Source organism: Lutra lutra, chromosome 18, assembly GCF_902655055.1.
Source record: "Lutra lutra chromosome 18, mLutLut1.2, whole genome shotgun sequence".
In the NCBI taxonomy this organism is placed as follows: domain Eukaryota; kingdom Metazoa; phylum Chordata; class Mammalia; order Carnivora; family Mustelidae; genus Lutra; species Lutra lutra.
In genome coordinates, this window is record NC_062295.1 from 6,267,810 (window position 1) to 6,285,657 (window position 17,848).

A 17,848-nucleotide genomic window follows, 5' to 3' on the forward strand; every position below is an offset into this window, starting at 1 on the left:
AAATGAGCAAGACACTTAAAATCTCAGTTTGGAGGACACGGTGAATTTAATAACTGAAATTCTTATAAAGACGTGTTATTCTCACACAGCTGCCTGTGGGGCAGAGCTGGCCAGTTTTGTCAGTGGCTCGGGGCAAGGATGGTGAGATGAAGATTGTGAGACCATAGGATCTGCGGCACCAAAGGGGTTTTCTTCCTGTCCCCAAAGGAAAAGTGACAATTCTTCCTTGGGTCTTTTGGAGAGGATGCCAACATGCCATTCCTGCTTTTGCTAGCCACGTTAGAAGAAGCTTTTCTTGCTCGCGTGTGTGGTTTGTGAGGCCGTGTTTGTTTTCTTATTCAGTGTCTCCCGCAGTGGGATTCATTGTTTGGTTTTGGTGTTCTTTGGTTGCTCCTGAAGGACAAAGTGCTCATGGGGGGTGACTCCTAGGGGGCCTTTTGACAGAAGACCTGAGCCCCCAGCGTGCACGTGTCCAACGCTCACTTTGGACGCTCAGATGTCTTCTCATTGTGTAACATCAAGAACCTTTCATGAGTTGGATCCTGCAAGCGATGGCAGGGACAAGGGACAGGATGATTTTCCCTTCTTAGACTCGAGGGCTCCCTGCCACTGTGACTCGCTGGAGATTTTCCAGGACTGGCTAGTGATTGTAGCGGAAGGGAGAGTATGGCTCTTATACCTGAATGAAGGTCACAAAGCAAGTTCCTTAGTTTGGCAGAACAGCTGGGAATTCAGTTCACTTCAGTAATATGTAGTGAGTCATTACTGTGTATCCGCAAGTGTTCTGAGCCCTCAGGACATGGCCTTAAATAAGCCAGGAGAAGCCCTTCCTTCAAAGAGCCTCCTTTCTAGCCAAGACCAGATGCCCGGCATGTAGGTGCAAAGGCATGTGATGTACTGGTGTGGCAAATCCTACAACCGCTCTTATGAATCAGAGGGCAGAGGGCCGGATGGAAACTAGGATGCGATGTTCCTTTAGGTTCACTGGGTAGAGAGGACCTCTCTGAGGGCGTGATGTTGGAGCAGGGACCTGCGGCAAGTGCAAATGCCTTGTGGTTGAGGCCTGCCTGAGCTGGCCAGCCGGGCTCAGCAGGATGTGCAGCGGGGCCACGGCATCTGAATACAAGGCAGAGTTTTGGACATGAAATCAGGAAGACCGCTAGGGCTCAGAACAAATTAGGACTTGGAGAATTTGAAACCACGGGAGATTTAGGGGTGGTAGGAAGTTCTTGGAGGGTCAGCTGTGGTCTGCCTTATCATTTTAATGATGAGTTGGCATTGTGGAAAGCAGATCGCCCATGACAAGAGCAGGAGAAGGAGCACTAGTTGGGAGTCTCTTGCAACAGTCCAGGGGGAAGGGGGGTGTAGGGAGAGGGGAGGAGGGTGGCAGGGACCTGGGTTAGGACGATGGTGGTGGAAGAGCCAAAAAGGGGTTGGCTTTGGGCTGTATTTTGAACAGAGAACAAGCAGGACAGGCCGGCAGATTAGAAGTGGAAGAAGTTCAGTCTGTGTTAAACGTCCACGCTCTCCCTCTTGCTCCAAGGGTGTTTTATTTTCACCAAGTGCTAAGACTTGTCGCCACGAAGAGGGAGCTCTCCATCCCTCAGTCCTTCTCCCTCAGTCGGGCTTTGCGGAATTCTCCAGGGTGTGATGATAACTTCCTGTCATCTTGAGCAAATTCTTCATATGAGCAAGCATGATAAATTATATATATACGTAGGTCCCTGCCTGTGCGTGTGTGTGCATATGTGCACAGATGGATTTCTCACATCAGCTCAGTGAGGGAGGTGTTACCCTCCTTCTCGTCTTAGAGGTTAAAAAAAAAATTGCTCAGATCCAGAGAACTTGGGTAACTTTCCCCAGATCCCAATGCAAAAAGTTCTTTCCACTGAACCCCACTGCCCCCATGTGCCCCTTGTATTTTGACCTTGCAGCATTGACCTTTGGCTCCAGATGGAATTCCCCTGCTTTCTTGAGTTGTGCTATCTTTGCTCCTGAAAGAGGAGTATTTGTGAGTTGGAGACCACAGTTGTTAAAATGTTGGGGGCCCTCAGGGAATTTACCGGCTCCCCAGATGGCCGTTCCCCTGGGTGTGTGTTTGACCTGGTGCGTCCCCTGAGTGCAGCCGGTGTGCGTTGAATACTGTGTCGTGCTGGGCACCAGTCTAGGCGCAGGGACAGAGTGTGGAGGAGAGCAGCTGCCTTGCCGGGGAGCATTCTGCATATTCCAGGAGATAGGGTCAAACAGGCATCGTGTGTTCCGGGTTGGTTCCCCAGATATCTTTCTTTTGCTGAAAATCAGTGGTTAGAGATCAACAGGCTGGTCCATCCCCTACCAGAAACTTCGAACTGGTGGTTTTGGCTGCTGAATTCCAGCTGCTCGAGAGTGTGTGTGTGTGCATGCTTGTGTGTTTCTGGGGTCCAGGAGGAGGCTGGGTCTCCGTCCAGCAGTAAGTCTTGCCTCCTCCACCAGGCCAGGCACCATCTTGGAGGCACGGGAAGTCAGCGTGGGGACACACCCCCCGTTCTGTATGAGTACTGGACACTAGGTAAGGGTGGGGATCTGCGAAAAAGCCTTGGCCGGGGGCATGGCCAAAGCCATTAAAACCACCCCCCCCCCCCGTGGATGGGCTGCTATATACTTGATGAAGTCATTATCAGAAGCAAGTTCATGGCCACATGGGGTGTATAACCCTCTTCCATCCTTCTATCCCCGCCTGACCTACACATGTAGGTGCACACACAGGCCCAGAAACACACACTCGCACACCCACACAGCCTCACACAGTGTTTCGGAGTTTCTAACTAGGCCATTCCCCTAATTGATCCTTCAGCAAACTTCCTCTAATTGTCCTCCTTACATTTTGGTTGATTATTCAGCAAAGTCGTCATGCAGCAAATTGATTTGTAGTTAATTAGTCTGTTTCCAATCAAATGTGATGTGTATTATAATAGGAGTGTGCAGGGTGTTCAGGGAACGTATAAACAAAGGAACCTAGTAAAAATAATTATAACGTTTATTGAGTGCTTGCCATGCACTAGGTGTAGTTCAAAGCTTGGTACAGGCAATAGTGATACCCTATAAAAATAAAATGTCAGTTTACTTATACACATCAAAGATATCCAGATAGCTCCGAATCAGCCATGAGGGAAGGAGGGAGGGAGTGCTGTATCAGCGCAGAATTTGAATAAAAAAAAAAAAATATAACAGCAGTTATTAAAAATGCAGAATCCATTTCCTCTTCCCATGTCCCCCGCCCTAGAGATTCTGATGTACAGGTCTGCAGAGAAGCATCTGCATTCTTACAAGTTCTCCCAGGTAATTCCTAATTCTTCAGGAACCACAGAGCTGATCAGTCAGGAATCTCCCCTTTCGGTGGTAAGGAGAGCGCAGGACAGATTTTGCTAGAGTTGTGCTGTGCAGTATGGCGGCTGATAGCCCTACTGGCTACAGGGTCCTTGAAATGTGGCTAGTCCCAGCCAAGATGAGCTGTAAGTACAAAACACATACTAGATTTTGAAACCTTAGTACAATAATTATGTGCAATTTATTTTTGTATACAAATACAAGTGTATTTGTATATTGTATATAATGTTTTGTAGATCAGACAGTATTTTGTAAACCGTACAAATACAAATTATATTTGTATACAAATTATGTAAATACACTTTATGACATAATCTTTACATTGATTACCCATTGGAATGATAATATTTTAATATGTTGGATTAAATATATAAAAGTGACTTGCCCCTTTCTTTTCAAGTTTTTAACATGGCTGCTATAAACCTTAAAATGTCTCATCTCTGGCTCATTTTATTTTTATTAGTACCATTCTGGAGTTAGATTTTCATTCATTTTGCTCAGGTGAGTATTGAAAGGGTTTGTGTGCCCCAAGAACTGGTTTCTTAGAGGAGAGGGATACTCACCTGTCATTAAAATATTGTGACAGATCATCTGGACTCTGGCAGTGTATCATGACTTGGTGTTTTAATTTTGCCTCCACGTGAGGGTATAGTTAGTGTGTGTGTGCGTCTGCTCGTTCTTCTCACCCCTCCATTAAGCTCTCAGAATGTCTGAGCGGCTTACACAGGGGCTCCAGATGCTTACCTGCGGGGTGGTTCTGACCGATGTACTCCACGGGCTTTCTTGTCGTGACCCCACCTGGGATGGAGAGAAGGCAGTGAGTGCCAGCTTGATGGCATTGATGTCTGACACTCACTGGGTTGCTGACTAGCCGGTAACCCGTCACCCTCACGTCAACTTCACTACTGCCTTACCCAGTCTGTATGCACCATTACCTCCATTCACAGGAGAAGGAAGTCGCTCAAAGAGGAGGTGAACGTTCTGAGATTACTCTTAGCCACTGCTCCAGTAGACTGAGCCCCCGCTGGGGGCCATGTTGATCTCAGAGCATGACAGGGATTTCTTAGTGATCTTGGTAGACCAGTTGTCAGGACACAAAGGCGGCGAAACAGCCTTTGTAAGAGGAGGATGGGCTTGGCATTAAAGAGCACACAGCTATGGATGAGTCTCTTGTTGGAGGAGGCATTCCGGAGTGAAGGAACGATGGCCAAGAGCAGGGCTCACTGTGCCGTCTCAACTCCCACGCAGTGGCTGTGACCCTGCTCTGACGAGTCCAGGATTGAGGTTCTTATCTCAGACCTGATCTGTTGGGGATTCAGAATTGGAAGAGGTTTTGAACTGCATGGAGTGTGTGCAGAATGGACGATGCCATCTGATGGCCATGGGTGGCGTGGGCTGCTCCTCACAGATGTTACAGGTGTTACAGGTAAACTCATGTATGCACAGTTTGGATGCGTAAACTCTACGGCTTCCTAGTTAGAACAAGAGCAGCCCCGAAGCTGCTTTCCCCCCCTGGTTCTGAGCAAAGAAAACAGGAGGCTGGGAAGTGTAGTAAGTGATTCGTGAAGGTGACAATTTCAAATCCAGGCTAAGGAAGTGAACATTCAGACGTGTCAGAGTCCCGGTGAGATGACTTCATGTTGTTCATTTGGAGAAGTTCTTCCGTTGCTGCTTGGGTGTTTGGGGGGAAATTTTGCTACTTTCAAAGTGGTTTTATAGATGTTTTCAGTTTGCGACTGGTTAAGTTCCTCTTCGATGTATCTTGAGAAGCTTCTAGAATACAACTTGGTCATCCTCCCCCCCCCCCCACCCCGCCCCACACGTACCTATCTGTAGACCATATAAAAGTGGCTGATGAGTGTCAGCATCCAGACTAAAGCTAGGAGAGGCTACAGGAGTCACAGAGGAGTGTTTCCTTCGAGAACATGTTCACTGAGCCACTGAGACCCCAGTGAACTCGCCACAGGAAAGTGAGCAGGACCACCACCACCTTCTAACCCATCTCTTTTTTTAATTCTTTCCCAATACCTTCAAGTTGTCCCCATCCTAATATTGTCCCCCTATTGTGGGGATCCTGGATGTGTGGCCTGGGGTCCTGTAATCCTCTTCTCTCTTCCTGTGGAGATGAAGCAGTCTGATGGGCCCCAGGTCTCTTGGTGGAGGACAGAGATCAACTCATTGTCTTTGCTGTCAATGACCCTGGAAGATTTGCCACAAATCTTGGCGATTATTAACCATTTCTGTCCTAAGATCTTCTCAAACCAGTGCACATTGTGCTAACCCAGACTCCACAGGCTGAGAGTTGTGATGTTCTACCGTTTGAGAAAGGACGGTTGCACCCCGAGCCGCCTTGGTTGTCTGGTCGGTGTTGGTTTGCATGAAAGTGAGCGCACGTTCATCTACAAGATAGCTCAAGCCAGCCCCAACCAGGAATTGTAAAGGCCTGCTGTGGCCTCCCGTATTCTGGGCTGCAGCCTTTCATCTTTTGAAAGGAGGGATTTTGTCTCCATCCTGAGCTCCCAGAAACCCCATAAGCCAAGGGGACCGGTCAGATCCTGCAGTCCAGAATCCCTGAGGGGTTTGTCAGAAGCCCGCCACCTCTTTCAGTAGGACTGTAGGATCTTACTAGGTTGGGCTGCATTTTTTTCTTAAGGATGAGTAGGAGATGGGTCAGTAGAGAAGTAGAAATGCCCATAACACTCTGCTTTTGGAAAATGGATTGATTTACAGTGGCATCAGGGCAGGTACTAATGCAACAGCTGGGGCAGAGCTGAGGGACCCCAAAGCTCACGTACCCTCCATGTGGCCTTTTTCTTCCCCCTTCCTGACTGATAATTACTGTAGCTCCTTTCCAGCCATGGAGAATTGCCAGGAGCAGAGCATTTTCCCAAATGCAAAGCATGCCTGATCTGGAACAGTCTTCCAGATGCTTTCTTTCTGGATGGGGGGAAGCCGCAGCCTAGCAGTGGATTATACCAGCAGCAGCGGTGAAAACCAAAGGATTTTCTTTTAAAAGTCCTTCGGTGTTTCATTTGGAAGAGCTCAAGAAACCAGAGGGATGGGGTGGGACGAGAGGCCCCTCTTCCTGGGCAGGTTCGCTTCCGTCTTCTCAGTGGGCGCCTCAGACACCCAGACTCGGGTGAGCCATCCTGGGGTCCAGACCTCAGTGGACCCTCCAGGAAAGTGAAGGGGGAGGACATCCCTTAGTTTCACTGTCGCTCTCCAAATAGCAGGCTCTTCAAACTGCGGGGTTATGGTATGGTGGTGCTCCCTTTGCATACTGTGCCGTACGTGTGTGACCAGCATGGATCCATTTTCCCCAGTGTCTTTCAGACCATATCTTAGATCCAATGAGGAGGGCGCTGTGGCCCCTGATGACAGTACAGACACCCCAGCGATCAGGATGCATACTCTTTTGAAGCCTACTCTGCCACACTTCCTGGTGTGGCGGGGCCACAGTCCTCTGGGCGTCCTTGCAGCGGTCAGGCTGCCCAGGAGAGCTACGCGCCACTGGGAACTTCTCCTGTGGGGTGAGGGTTTTTCACTCCCCTTCCTGCTCCCTCTAGGTCTCCCCAGCTATCTCTGGGACAGGGGGCGTGGGGAAGTGATGCTACAGGAAGAATAAAGTTCCGAGAGGGCACAAAGGCTCTAATTGAGATAGAGTAAAACACAGGGAAATTAATCAGTGTTCTTACTCCGTCCCTATAAGAAAATCACGTCACTGTGCTAGAATCCTGGTCTGGGCCCCAACACAGCTCTACTGTATTTCACTGGCATCAGCTTATTTCGATTCAGTCCAGAGGGTACTAAGAAGTAATATTTACATCTCTCCGCAGAGTTGACAAAGCACTTTAACAAACACAGGTTCTCTTTCCCACTCCACGGGCAGCATTGTTATGCATTTTAGTCCCGACATAACCCTAAGCTCAAATGCAGCGCTCTTAACTACGTCTGTGACTCAGAAAGTAGATAGTGCTTAACTCCAACAGTATCTGTAAGTTGACTTCTAGAGCGCCACGCGATCAGGTTAGAAGAGAACCTCTCCCTTGCCTCTACAGCCCAGAAGTCTGGGCGGGAGTGAGAGCCGGGCTTGGCAAGCCCCGTGTAAGACCCCCCCACCCCATCGCAATCGCCTATCCGTAGACTTGCTTCAGATGGTACCTGGTTTCTTTCCATGCGCTTGATGATTAGACCGCGCTCAGACCCAAGAATACCACTTCATGCGAACAGGAAAATGAGGCTTAGAGAGAGCGACTCACCTAGTCTTTGAGGAAGGACATTGCCAAGGCAGAACTTGAACTTGGATCTTCTGGCCCCATGCCCTGTGCTCTCCCCAGCACCATGGGTGGCCTCCTTGTTTCCACTTGTTGCTAAGGTCCAAAAAAAAAAAAAAAAAAAAAAGCGAGTTCATGATGACATGGCCGCAAGCCATGGTGAGGTCACCCGCAAAGCTCCTACCTTCTATTCCGTTGTTTGGTTGGCTTTTCCCTAAAGGGGTCTGATGAGCTTGATGGCATGTTGGCCAGTGTTCTATGAACTCTCAGAGGTGATGTGAAATTACACATGCTGTATGCCCAGAGTCCCCAGAAACTTACCTTTGGAGTGTCTCGAAGGGTTTGGAATGTCTGTGGGAACAGTGACCTAGAATCTTCAGGAAGCCCCTCTGGAGAATCTTGGCTGCGGACAGAATCCTGAGGATGGGAGCAAGTGTCTTCTCTCCCGGTTTACTCCTCCTCTCGCTGCCTTCTCTGACGTAGCGACGATGGCTTGGCCCTTGGCTCACCTGTGCCATGGTCAGTGCTTGGGTGGACGCTGGACATAAAAAAAGGTGAACACAATGACTTGGGTCAGCCTCCACGGGGCTGACATGCCTGGCAAAGGGGCGGTGGGAGGGGTCAGTCATCAGGCCGAGGGGCAAGTAAACAAAACCGGTTGCGAGACTTGCGATATTACCTGAAGGGCAGACGAGGGCCAAGACTATAAAGCACAAAATGAATTTGCATGTGTTCTCGGAGTCGCGGCGAGGTCAGTGCGCCTGGAGCACAGTGAGCGAGGAGCAGGGGCGACCCCGGCAAGTCTGGGTTTCATTCTGGGATGAGTGGAAAACCACTGAAGGGGTTGAAGCAGGGAAGAGGTACGATTACATTTATATCTGACTAGATAGATGATGGATGGATGGATGGATAGGAGAGCAGAATGGATGGATGGTAGAGCTGTTAGCCACAGACGTAAGTGGCTGGTGAGAGTAGAAGCAAAGAGAAAAGACTTCGGGCTGTTGTCGATTCCGTTCTGATGAAACCCTGGTGGCTGAGGTTAGGGTGGCCAGAGCGGGAACAGAGTAAAGTAGACACATGGAAGATTCCATCTGTAATTTCTGATGGGCAGGATGTGGGGACATGGCAGCATCATGGCCAGGTTGCACCACTGTCCACTTTGGCAAAGGGAGGGGTGGCGTGGGGGTGACGGCGGTGTGTGTAGGTCACTCGGAACATGGTGGTCATAAGACATCTTCCCATCACTCCCATCGAGGTCCCTGGGAATCGCCACTTTTCCTCTGAGCTGTGCTCAGCCAGCTCTGAGGACAGGAGGTCACTGACGTGCCTGGCACTTCTGCTGCAAGACTAGCCCTCCAGTCCACATCTTCCCTAATAACCTTGTGTCTAAATGGTCGTGTCACACAAGGGCGTGTTTAGAAATTAGCATTTGAAAAGAAGCCTCCTTGCTTTCGGTTTGAGCTGACATGGTCCCTTTTCCTCTGTGGAAATGAAATTTATTAATCATAATAAAACCATTGGATTCTGAAGGTAGAGGTCACCCCGAGGAGAAAAGGAGCCTGCTCATTTACGAGGAATAGTTCAGTACCGCTGTATTTTTCTTCTGCCTCAGAAAAGAATACTGCCAAATTGTTACCTTGGGTTTTCCACAAAGGTCGAAGCTCTGCCCAGGGTTAGAGGCAACGAAGAATTTACCGCTAAAGCACGCGGGGGGCAGAGGTGGGCGTCATCCTCACTGAATACGTTCAGACTACCAACATGTTATCTCCTCCAAAGACGAAAATCTTGCCCCAGTAAAACACTTCCCCCGAATTCTAAAAAAAATAATTTCTCGAAATGGGCACTGTCCCGCTCGTTTTGAAGGAATACCATCAAAGTGACACGCTGGCATCATTTACTAAGTTCCCGGGAATTTTCAGTTTATCTTTGCATTTTGAGACCAGCTTTGCTGGGTGTAAGTACATGAAAATAACCCTATTAGTGGTCTCTTTTTCCCTCCAGACCAATGACAGACTATTTTCTCACAAAATGAAAAGCAGCACCAAACTCCTAGATCATGTCCTTTTTAGCCCCATTCACATCCCCTTCTAGTGATGTGGGCAGAGGCCCAACTTTCACGGGTGACCTCTGTGAATCTAAGATTTCTTCAAAAACTTCCTCCTCCCTCTTTAACACACCCTTGGTCTTGGACTTAGAACTGTTCTTCCTCCCAGAGAGAGGGAGTGTTGTTGCCCGAAAGCCATCTGAGGGAGACAAATCAATCACGGTGTCCCAAAGAATGGAGACCAAGAGGGGTTGACTGTTCGTTTCCCTGGGAGGGTCACCTCGGAAAAGAAACGTCCCTTCGTGCCCTGGCTTTGCAGGATCAGGAGAATGTGGCGTGTTTAAGCAGGAAGCCTCATCTAGGTCATCTGAGCCCAGAGCCCTTGGAAACACACAAGCGGGCTTTAGGAGTAGGACACAGCCGAGGAGAACTTGGTATCATCAAAAATTTCTTTTCCCTTTGGGGGTCTAACTCGGACCCTAAAAGTTAAAGAAGCTCTCTTGGGTCTCATCCAGGCTTCTTCCCACTATCCCAGACTCTGGCGTGAGCTACCAAGGGAGACTCACCAGTACATTGTTATCCTCCAGTTGTGAAAAAGAAGATGGGAAGGAAAGGATATAAACACAGGCAACTGAGACTTTACGAGATGAGAGGGGAGCTAAAGGTTGACAGTGCAGACAAAGCATCTCTTCTTATCTCGTTCCTTCGTTCCCTAAAGTCCAGGACTCACAAGCCCTTGGTAACGGACGTGCATCTCACGTAGTGGCCGGTACACGTGTCCCCCGGCTGCCGTGCGCCTGGGCTGCTAACGGCACAGAGCGGCTGCCTCCTTCAGAGAACTCCCCGCTGCCACAGAGAGTCCAATGGACCCAGAAGTTATCCTCCATTCCATATGGAAGCCCACCACTCCTCTTCACTTCCACGGGCATTAAAAAACTGACTCCCTGTCTCCAGGCGGGGTCCTCTCTGGAGTGCAGCTCCCAGGGTCAGGCAGAAGTTAGTATCCAGCTCAGACCACATCCTTGCTTCTTTTCTTTCTCAGTCCCCAACCCGCGTGCCCGTCCGCCGCCCCTCTGATAGGCTCCTCCACAAAGCATGTGCAGGATAAGGATCTCCATTCCAGGGAACTTAACCTCGCTCAGCGCGCCTCAGCTTCGATCATTAGCAAGACCAGTGTGCAGACTCTCTCCAGGAAGGCGGCGGGCAGGTCATTCGAGTCAGGGTCTAGACACCACGTCAGGAGCCTTCGGGTTGCCCTGAGAGATTCAAGTATCAGCTCGGACTCCGTTTGGCCCTGTGACTCCGAGCAAGTAACTGAAACTCTCTGAACCTTCATTTCTGATTTGCTGCTGCGTTCGGCCCCGGACGCTCAGCAGGCATCCCTCTCTGTTTTTATTCCAAAGCCGGTCCTGAAGGGCATGGCGGTCCAGGGAGGGGCATGGAAAAACTCAGAGATGAGCTCTCGTCCTCAAGAAATATTGTTCCAAATGGGTCCCTTCTCCAAACCCGACCACTGACTGATGAGGCAGAAGGTCTGGGGTGATAGGATCGAAATCAAATCAGACTCATTCTTGAGTGGGGAGTGTGTGGGGGGGGGGGGGGAGAAGTCCTACAAAGCCTTCAAGGGTCCTCCTGTTCAAGTACATCTGTTATTTTCTGAAATGGTGGACCCTCACGGCAGACTAGGCTGCTCGACCCTTTGTGACCTACCTTGTATCGCTTGATTGGTAACAGCCGAATTAGCAGAAAAGACGGCGTCTCTAGAGAGACCGGTCCCCTGCGGGTACGGGGCTTCTTAAAAGCACTCCTTCAAGTTGTTTCTTCTGCCTACCTCGGGCTCCGTGGTAGCTCTGCGAGCAGCGTAGGAAGGGCGCTACGAGAGAGAGGAAGATGCGTTATCATCTCGCCAGAAATGCTAAGGGGACGGAAGAATGCGCTGGACACAGCCGGCCTTCTCCGATGTCGTGGGGCAGGTGGGAACGTGTCCCCAACCTCTGAAGACAAACAGGGCCTCTCCACACTGTCTCGGAATTCTTGTATGTTAGGGTTATCGGGACCCGGCAATTGCAGATTATGGACTCACCGTCCCCCGTGTTCTCCTTTCAGTTACGGACGAGTTTATGCTGCCGACCCCTACCACCACACACTTGCTCCAGCCCCCACCTACAGCGTTGGTGCCATGGTGAGTACCAGGCCCTCCTCTTCCTCACTTCTTCCTGCTTCCCTTCCCTTCCCCCAGCTGGGACCTTAGCATCCGGGTGGACGGTTGACGTCCTCTCACTTTCCCTTAATTGAATTTGTCTCTTGTGCTAACAGCAGCTAAAATGCCACATTAATCCTCCCAGTAAACTTGATAAATGTCTTAATTTCTTGGCAATGTAGTGCATGTAAGTTATTATATTTCTAATTTTGCAAGTCTCACCTAGCAGAGCACTTACCTTAATGGAATAATTAGTCATTTTGATAATTAAATCCATCACTAACAGAATGCAGTGTCAATGCAGAACTTTTTTTTTCTTTTTTTTTTCCCTCCCTCGCTGCTCATTCACATAGCCCCAAGGTTCCAGCCCCAGCACAGACTTCAGAGGAGCTAAGCTGCACACTTCCAGGCCTCTGCTGTCAGGCAGCTGAGAATCTGACTGCCTCTCCTCCCCTATTACAATTCATGTTTAAAGTCATAGTCGCCCAGGAAAGAAAATAGAGAGAGGGGCACACTTTGTGTGTGTGCCTAGTATCTAAGGAATTAGAAGGAATCAGCTGGGTTTGGGAGTTGTCTTTTGTTTTTGCTTTTTTTTTTCGTGGGGGTGGGAGGGGGGAGTCTGGGGTTTTGTTTTGGGGAAGGGTGGGGGGGAGGGTGAAAACGGGAGGTGAGGGTGGGGTGAATCTGCCTGTACTTGTTCAAACTTCTATGCACTAAAACTCTTGAGTACAGTAAGACGTGCCCATCACGTGAGAGCGTATGCAATCATTAAAAAGCTTCTGGCATGCAGTTTTCTGCTTGGGATCAAGAAGACCAGACCTTATCCTAAAAACAAATCCCCATAGGCATTCTTTGGAATCGCCCGTACTTTTAGGGAAAAAAAAAAGGGGGGGGGGAATAGTTAAGTGCCACCTCATAGCCATCTAGAGCCGTGACCAGACACGTCACCGGAGCTTGGCCATAGAAATTCAGCCATGATTTGGAAACATTATTTTCGTCCAAGCTCGATGACGTCAAGCAATGACATCCGTAAACTCCCCTCTCAAGAACCAATTCCGTCCAGGGTGTCGAGCCCGGGCAAGTAAAGCAGTTGATTTAGATTTTCATCCCGATTTCGCGTTCGGCAACTCTGCCCCGACACCGAGCCCGCTTGAGGAGCGGGTTGGAGAGGAGAGCGGTCGCGGCATCCCAGCCGCCGGCTACCCGCCCCCCTCCCCGGCTCTCGGGGCCGGGGGCAGACGGAGCTTTGGCCGACGGGATGCCGCGTTGTCATGAGTCAAACGAGCCCACAGAAGGAGTCAGGGCACATCCCACCATCGCCCAGCCTGTGCCGGAGGCGTCCTCTCCAGCGGGGCTGGCCGACGGGGCTCGGTCTCTCAGGGACCTTCTTTAGAGAGAGACCCCGAGGGAGGTCGGGACTGGCCGTGTCGAGGGCTCTCGGAGCCGGAGCTGGGATGGGTAGGGGGCGCCACCCTTTCGGTCGCGTGTCTGTGTCGCTCAGGAGTCTTTTTTGATGATCCACGTGTTGCAAAAGGAAAATGTAAAAAACACACCCCTCAAATTGCTTTGTTTCAGAATGCTTTTGCACCCTTGACTGATGCCAAGACTAGGAGCCATGCTGATGATGTGGGTCTCGTTCTTTCTTCATTGCAGGCTAGTATATACCGAGGGGGATACAACCGTTTTGCTCCATACTAAATGACAAAAACCATTAAAACCTTCCAATGTGGGGAGAGAGGAAGCTTTCCGAGGCCTGGGTATTGCAATACACGCAGTAGTACGTCATTTTAGCAGCTCTAAAAATCAAAAAAAAAAGAGGAAAAAAATTACATTTTTTATCTTATACCTCAGATATTTTGTTCTGTGTATTTTAATATTGTGGGTCTTTAATTTCTGAAGGTTCCGTAGTTTGGTTGCTGGCTGTAGGAGTTTTTGTGGTTGAACTAGAGAGACGCTAGCTAGGAATAGAAACCGGTTTCGGGCCATATCCAGAGTGCTATATCATGTAAATGAATTCTATATGCTGAATCTTAAGCTACTGGGGTTATCAGCTGTCTGGGAAGAGTGTAAGTGACTACAATAGTCATGTTTTTCTGCATCTGCTTTATTTTCTTTTACGAGCGGGGAAGGGTGGGGGGGGAGGGTCTTAGGGGACGGGGACCGGGATTTGGGCTGAAAGGAAACCCAGAATAGTAACTGACAAATCCAAACGACCCACTGCACCAACAATCAGATGTCAGCGGTTCTGAGTTACTCATTGAGTTCAAGCCAAAGGTTATGTTGTTTAAGGGAGTGCTTCTCCAAGCACTTTGTGCATCCAAGTTGAAGTTGAATGAAGCTGTGCAAACCCACCCTTTAAACCATTCCACTTGGCCGTATTCAGCTTCTCAACCAGCCGCTAGTTATTTAGGCAAAAACTGCTAGTTAGGCCATCAACAAGCATTCTTTTTATATTTCTTCCAGTATAATAAATTATTGATATCATTGCTGACTTTTATATTACGGGAGGGAAAAAAAAAATAACATTAATAAAAAGGTGATAAAAAAGCACTGTTTCTATTTTTTTCTTTTTTTCCAAAAAAAAGAAAGTAATAAAAACTTAAATTCTTTGTACCAGTTAAAAAAAAAAATGTATAAAATTTACATCTGTGCAGTGGCGTTGTTAAGTTCTAGAAACAGTCTATGAAGCTTTAGTTTTAGCCTAGTAGAGCAACTGTTAGAGACAGATGTATAATTTTTATGGAATTACATGATAATCATATTCGGATTTATAGAAGCATTTTACAAGTATTGCAATCATTGAGTAGAGATAATCATGGTATTTTCATCAGCTTGGTACTTTTTGAAACATGACTGTGTTGTGTGAGCAATCTGCAATTTTTCCGTCCGTGAGAGCCTGCCCTCCTCCTCCTGGTCCCCGAGGAGTCTCTCAAACCAGTATCTTTAGTTCCGTCTCCAAGGCCCAGGACACTCGTCAGAAGGAAGCAAAAAAAGTGGGTTTCACCCTCCTCTCCCCATATCCCCCCTCCCCGCCGCCAAGAACAAAAGCTCCGTCCCCCCTACTTCCCCCGAGCAGGGCCAGAGTGACAGCCGAAAAATTGCAGTTTGTACTACTTCTGTTTGAACTCTTTCCATGTTGTCCTGTTTACAAGTTAACCTAAGTTGGGGTATCTGTCACGGGTCTTCCTGTTTTTGTATTTAAATGAAAAACAAACAGCGGCCAGCCGCCTCCAGTAGTCCCGCTGCCATAGGTCAGTCTCCTTGTGTACAGCGTAGGCCCTATGGCGCGCCCCTCAGCCGATTATCAACTCACCGCTGTGGACCTGCCAATCCGCTTTAACAACTCCGCTTTCAAACAAAACCAAAAACTTAAAAAAAAAAAAAAAAAGTGTGTGTGATCCAGCTTTTCTCTTGTCATCCTATGTGCATGCAGTAAGATCGGTTGGATATTAAACCATCAATAAAGTTTCACAAGATTTGAAAACAAAGTTTCTGGAGCTTCGCTATCTAAGACAGATGCTCGGGGGATCTGGAGAGGAGCCAAGGGGTGGTGTGGGGGAGGGGGGCACTGCTTAGCAGCCAGAAGCAAGCATGTCAGATGTCCTTTTCCGCAGACTGATGTGGGTGGGGGAGCGAGGGGCCAGAGCGTGTGTTTTTAGGCCATTCTCATTCCCCCACCTAGATGACAGTGCTAGGACCGTGGGTGCCTGGCAGATGGGTTTCTAATTCCATGAAAACACTCCGGCACCATGCCCCCCGGAGGGGAGAGAGGTGGAAGGGACATGGCGGCAGCGTGGGGGGTTGGCTCGGGAGAACCCAAAACTCTCTCCCGATGGCCTCCGAGGTTAGAAATCCAGAATTTGCATTGTATTTGGAATCACAAACATAGAATTCTTACTGTGTGGGTTCAAGTAAAATTAATTTGCAGTTTTGATTTTCATCAATGAGCTGTACTTTCCCCCATGACTGTATGTAGTTTTAATAAAATCATTTAGAGCAAGTGAGTGCCCCATGATGTTCCAAAACCTTTCGTCTGGGCACTCCACCAAGATGCCAATAAGTCATTTTAAAATGTATGTCAGAGATGTAAACGAACATTTTGGATTTTTTTAAACAGTATTTATTTGGAATGTTTTCATTTATCTAAGTAACTATTGCTATTATGAATTATGGAAAAAAAAAGATTAATATCATGTGTGGCATATAGTGACTTCTTAACACACACATCACGCAATCTGCAAACCCAGAAAATGTGTATATCTGTCTTTAGAAATTAGTGTTTATATCACTTACAGTGGTTTGTGAATAAAGAAAAACTGGTTTGTAATATCAAAAAAATAAAAGCTTAGTCTGAAAAGGTACCTGCGAGTCGGTGTTCTGAGTCCTTTTGCTTCCGTGCGTTTCCTGGGACGGGTAGAGTCCAAGAGCACACGCGTGGCCGGAGTCGGGCCCACTGCCGGGGTGACGGGGTGAACGGGGCCGCCGGACTCAGCAGGCACTCCTTGCGCAGTCGTCTTTCCAAACGAGTCTGGGGAAGGAACCAGAGACGTTTGAGAAAGAAACAGAACTCAGGCGACCGATTCTCCAGCAAGGGAAATGTCCCCAAAACAGCCACAAAAACTGTGCATTTCAAACAAAACATATGAGCAAGTCATTAATGCAGCTTTGGGGGGCGGGAGGCACGGGGGAAGAAGATAAACACGAGCAAGGGCTACAGTGTCCGCTTCCCAAGGGCTCACTATGACCCAAGGGTCCTGCCCAGCCTCCGGTGCGCCTCATTTCATTGAATTATTCAATGTTGCCATGAGGGCTGAATCTCGGCCCCATTTAGAAACCGAAATACCATCACCATCCTATCATTTAATTATCGTGCTATCCCGTCATGTTGGTAACACATATAAAGACCAAACAAAACGGGTTTGAAGCCTGATCCGGTCACTTGTGAGCCAGAGCCCAGGGCAAAGCTGAACCAAAGCCCTGGGCCCCAGGCTCCTCTCCCGTAATTCAGGATCGTGGTGACACCCACCTGTTCACGCTGTCGTGCATGATAAATGAGAGAGTACGTGACAGAACCGTGAGCTCCTATGACGTGAAGTCCCACATCGAGCGAGCGGCGAGTTCGACCTTCTAGAAGGTGCCATCCTAACCAAAGCGGGTACGTATGCTCTCCCGGCCCACGGAGGGCTCGTAGCTTCCAACTGTAGAGCCGAGAAACCTCACCCTCAGGGCCAACGGCTGATTTTCGTTCTCCCGTCCTCCTCGCGCAGCGCAGGCGGTCTCCGTAGTGTGACTCATGCCATGTCAAGTGCATCCAGGGGTCCCTTTTCTATAAACTCCTCGCGCACGGGGCTGCGCAGGTCCACACCAACTTCTAATGCCCGACCGAGGTTCTGGGAAGGTAACATTTTATGCAAGTAGACAAGACGGACTGACAGGTCATATGATTTGCCCAAAGTCCTGTCTAGCGACGACTAGAAAAAGAACCCACATGGAGACCTGCCTCACGCTGAAGCCTATGCCCTCTCCCCAAAATTCTGCTCCATTACGGACGGTGCGGGGTGAGGGTGGGGGGTCAAGCCTAGGCTTCCGGGTCCCTCCCTACAGCCTATGGAAGGCTGAATTAATTTTTAAAAATTCACTGGTTTTATCCTGGCACGTGGCGAGGAGGGTGACAATTATCTCCTAAAATGCGGATTCATATCAGAGTCCCTGCGCTGTCCAGATACAGGGGTGTAAGTCTGGATAAAAGCGGTAGTGTACACCAGGATCTCCCAAACCAGGCTCCTCTCCAAAATGAAGAGAAGACGCCTGTACATTTTACGTAAAATGTAAAGAAAATTAAAATGATGGCTGAAGCGGAAAGGTTTGTTACAAGACTCAAGCGGATGCAAACGCTTGGCAACGGCCCCCTCCTCCCCCGTGTGCCTGTGGGAGGACCTGAGGAGCCCAAAGGAGCTCATAGCA

General features: G+C 48.9%; 1 protein-coding gene across 8 annotated transcripts in view; it reads left to right on the plus strand.

Moving 5' to 3' along the window:
• Nucleotides 1-16,245, plus strand: part of RBFOX1 (RNA binding fox-1 homolog 1) — a 2,072,285-nt gene extending 2,056,040 nt beyond the window's left edge. For 3 of the 8 annotated variants that reach the window (XM_047713056.1, XM_047713054.1, XM_047713059.1), the window contains 2 exons: nucleotides 11,791-11,866; nucleotides 13,460-16,245. In XM_047713056.1, coding sequence (XP_047569012.1) covers nucleotides 11,791-11,866; nucleotides 13,460-13,582 — 199 coding nt within the window. In that variant the 3' untranslated portion in view covers nucleotides 13,583-16,245. Of the gene's footprint in view, nucleotides 1-11,790; nucleotides 11,867-12,237; nucleotides 12,486-13,459 lie in introns of those variants that run through there. The other 5 variants (XM_047713053.1, XM_047713052.1, XM_047713055.1 and 2 more) reach the window with 4 other exon arrangements.
• Nucleotides 16,246-17,848: the final 1,603 nt, after the last annotated feature.